General features: G+C 39.2%; 1 protein-coding gene across 1 annotated transcript; it reads left to right on the top strand.

The window, feature by feature from the left end:
* Window positions 1-1,320: 1,320 nt before the first annotated feature.
* On the top strand, window positions 1,321-2,169 carry LOC137388087 (general transcription factor II-I repeat domain-containing protein 2-like). Its single transcript, XM_068074602.1, has 2 exons — window positions 1,321-1,662; window positions 1,855-2,169. Exons 1-2 carry the CDS (start codon window positions 1,321-1,323, stop codon window positions 2,167-2,169), a joined length of 657 nt encoding a protein of 218 aa, XP_067930703.1.
* Window positions 2,170-2,473: the final 304 nt, after the last annotated feature.

Here is a 2,473-nt window from a genome sequence, read left to right as displayed (position 1 = left end):
TAATATACAATTAGAATGTGCAATTGGAAAGTTTGTTATATTCATGCTTCTATCTAGTTGTATATTATACACAGTATATACAATTCCCTTATATGTATGAATGTGCTCCTTAATGTCTAGAGCAGACACATCTAACAGGCAGCCGTGGGGCCACACCCGGCCCTCGGCTTTGGTTTTTTCTGGCCTCCGAAGGCCAGCGTATTTAAAAAATTTTTTTACCAGTTTATCTTTGTTCTTAGGTTATAGTTAGTGAACACTGCAGTTATGGGTAGTGCACATAAAAATACACCAACTAATATTATTGAAAATTTCGAATTCTTTATCTGCTTTTTGGAAACTCCTTACAGCCTTTATTTCTATTAGCTGATTGAACATCTCAAACGGGAATCCCCAATCTGAGCTGGAGAATGTTATGCAGCTTGCTGGACGCTAGCTCACTACGTATTGCTCAGATACAATTATGGCCACTCGCAGAAAGGTTAACCGGGAGGGGAAAATATTTAATAGCAGTTAGAAATTGCAATACTTTATCAAATACCACGGGAGAGCAATCTGCATCCTATGCAACCAAGTAATTGCTGTGCTCAAAGAGTACAACATGAGGCGGCATTATACAACTCGTCATAGCGCATATGAACAATATTCAGGTCGTGACAGACAGGAGAAATAGGACTCGCTATCATCCAATCTGCAGCAACAGCAGAAACATTTTACAAGATATGCAGAGATTAGTGGAAAAGCCACAAAATGCAGTCTCGCTATTGCTCAACTAATTGGTCAACGACAACTACCATTTCAGCATGGAGAACTTGCAGAGGAGGTAAGCATTTTTTAAATTTAGAACACCATACAACACAACATAAAACATCTATAAGCGTAGAGTTGTAGACCTTAACAAACAGAGGCAAGTTACAACTCCTAGCATAGCCTGATATATCTAAAACTAAAATTAAAATTTCAACAAAAGTTTGTGTGGTTTGCCATTGCTATTGTTATTATATTTTAGTAACTATCAGATACATTTATTTTAACCTTGCTTCATTATTTTTAGACACTGGTAGTGTGGATGAATTCTGCCCTGATAAAAAGAGCACTTTAGAAAGTGTTGCTCTGTCAAGTAACACTATTGCAAGAAGAGTGGAAAATCTGAGTAAAGGCATTGAGGGTACAATGAAAACCCAGATTAAGAAATTTGTTTATTTCGGCATAGCATTAGAGGAGAGCACAGATCTGTTTGACACTTCCTAGCTTGACATTGTGACACGGGCGTTGATAATGAATTCAACGTTACTGAGGATTTCCTAATAATGAGTAGTCTTCATGGCACAACAACTGGAAAAGATGTCTATGAGTCCATTAAAAGAACTTGCTGAGTTCAGCCTACTACTGGAAAATATGTCTGGCATTTGTACTTATGGAGCGCCTGCATTGGCAGGGAAAAACATTGGACTAATAGGTCTTTTGCTCAGCTCTCACTACTGGCATGTTCCTCTTGTGGTGTACCATCATGTCATACATCAAAAAAACTTTGCAGCACAGACTCTGAGGATGGATCATGTTATGGGTCTGGTTGTATCCACTGTTAACTTTATTCGATCCCGAGTATTGATCCATCGACAATTTAAAATTATGCTTGAGGAAATAGAATGTGAATACAAAGATGTAGCATATTACTGTTAAGTCAGGTGGCTCAGCAGGGCTAAAACACTGTGAAGGTTTCCCAGTCTGCTACAAGAGATTGCTTTATTCATGAGAAACAAGGGTCATTAAGTTCAAAGATCAACTCCGGATCACTGATTTGGCATTTCTAGGTGATATCACAGAGCATATGTCAGTAGGAATCTTCAGCTACAGGGGAAGAAACAGGACATATCTCAACTCTGGAGATACATCACTGCATTCAGGACAAAGCTTAAGCTGTGGGTGCAGCAACTCCGAGAGGAGAATTATGCTCACTTCAAAACTCTGTCAGAGCGTCAGCAAAATGGCCAATGCGTTGAGGTCAACTCTGAGCAATACGTCAACATCGTGTCAGATCTATCAGCTGAATTTGCAAAACAATTTTTTCAGTTTGCAGAAACTGAAACAAAGATAAAGATATTTTCAGATCCATTTTCTGTCAAGCCTAGCAGTGTAGCAGTCGAGTTACAGATAAAGCTCTCAAGATAGAACGCCTCAAACAACAACATCTCAGCCATGAACTCATAAAGTTTTATTATGACTTTTTTCCAGCTAGCACATATCCAGCTCTACGTAGACATGCTCTTCAAATGGTCAGCCTCTTCGCCTATACCTACTTATGTGAGCAGTTCTTCAGTCGCATGAAGCATACCAAAAGCAAATATCACACCAGACTAACCAATGCGCATCTAATTCAGCAGTTCAAGACTTCATTTTCAGACATTAAGCCGGACCTAGACAGGATTGTACGAGAGAAGCAGTACCAAGTGGCTCACTGAGATTAGTAGGCCTA

Source organism: Watersipora subatra, chromosome 1 (assembly GCF_963576615.1).
Source record: "Watersipora subatra chromosome 1, tzWatSuba1.1, whole genome shotgun sequence".
In the NCBI taxonomy this organism is placed as follows: Eukaryota; Metazoa; Bryozoa; class Gymnolaemata; order Cheilostomatida; family Watersiporidae; genus Watersipora; species Watersipora subatra.
Note: the sequence above shows the minus strand (reverse complement) of the source record. Positions and strands in the feature narration are given on the sequence as shown.

Excerpts from the sequence above, each read along its gene's own strand:
- LOC137388087 (XM_068074602.1), top strand. The coding sequence starts at position 1,321 with ATGGCACAACAACTGGAAAAGATGTCTATGAGTCCATTAAAAGAACTT. Across the intron at positions 1,663-1,854 it reads TAGAATGTGAATACAAAGAT|GGGAAGAAACAGGACATATC; the intron begins GTAGCATATTAC and ends CTTCAGCTACAG.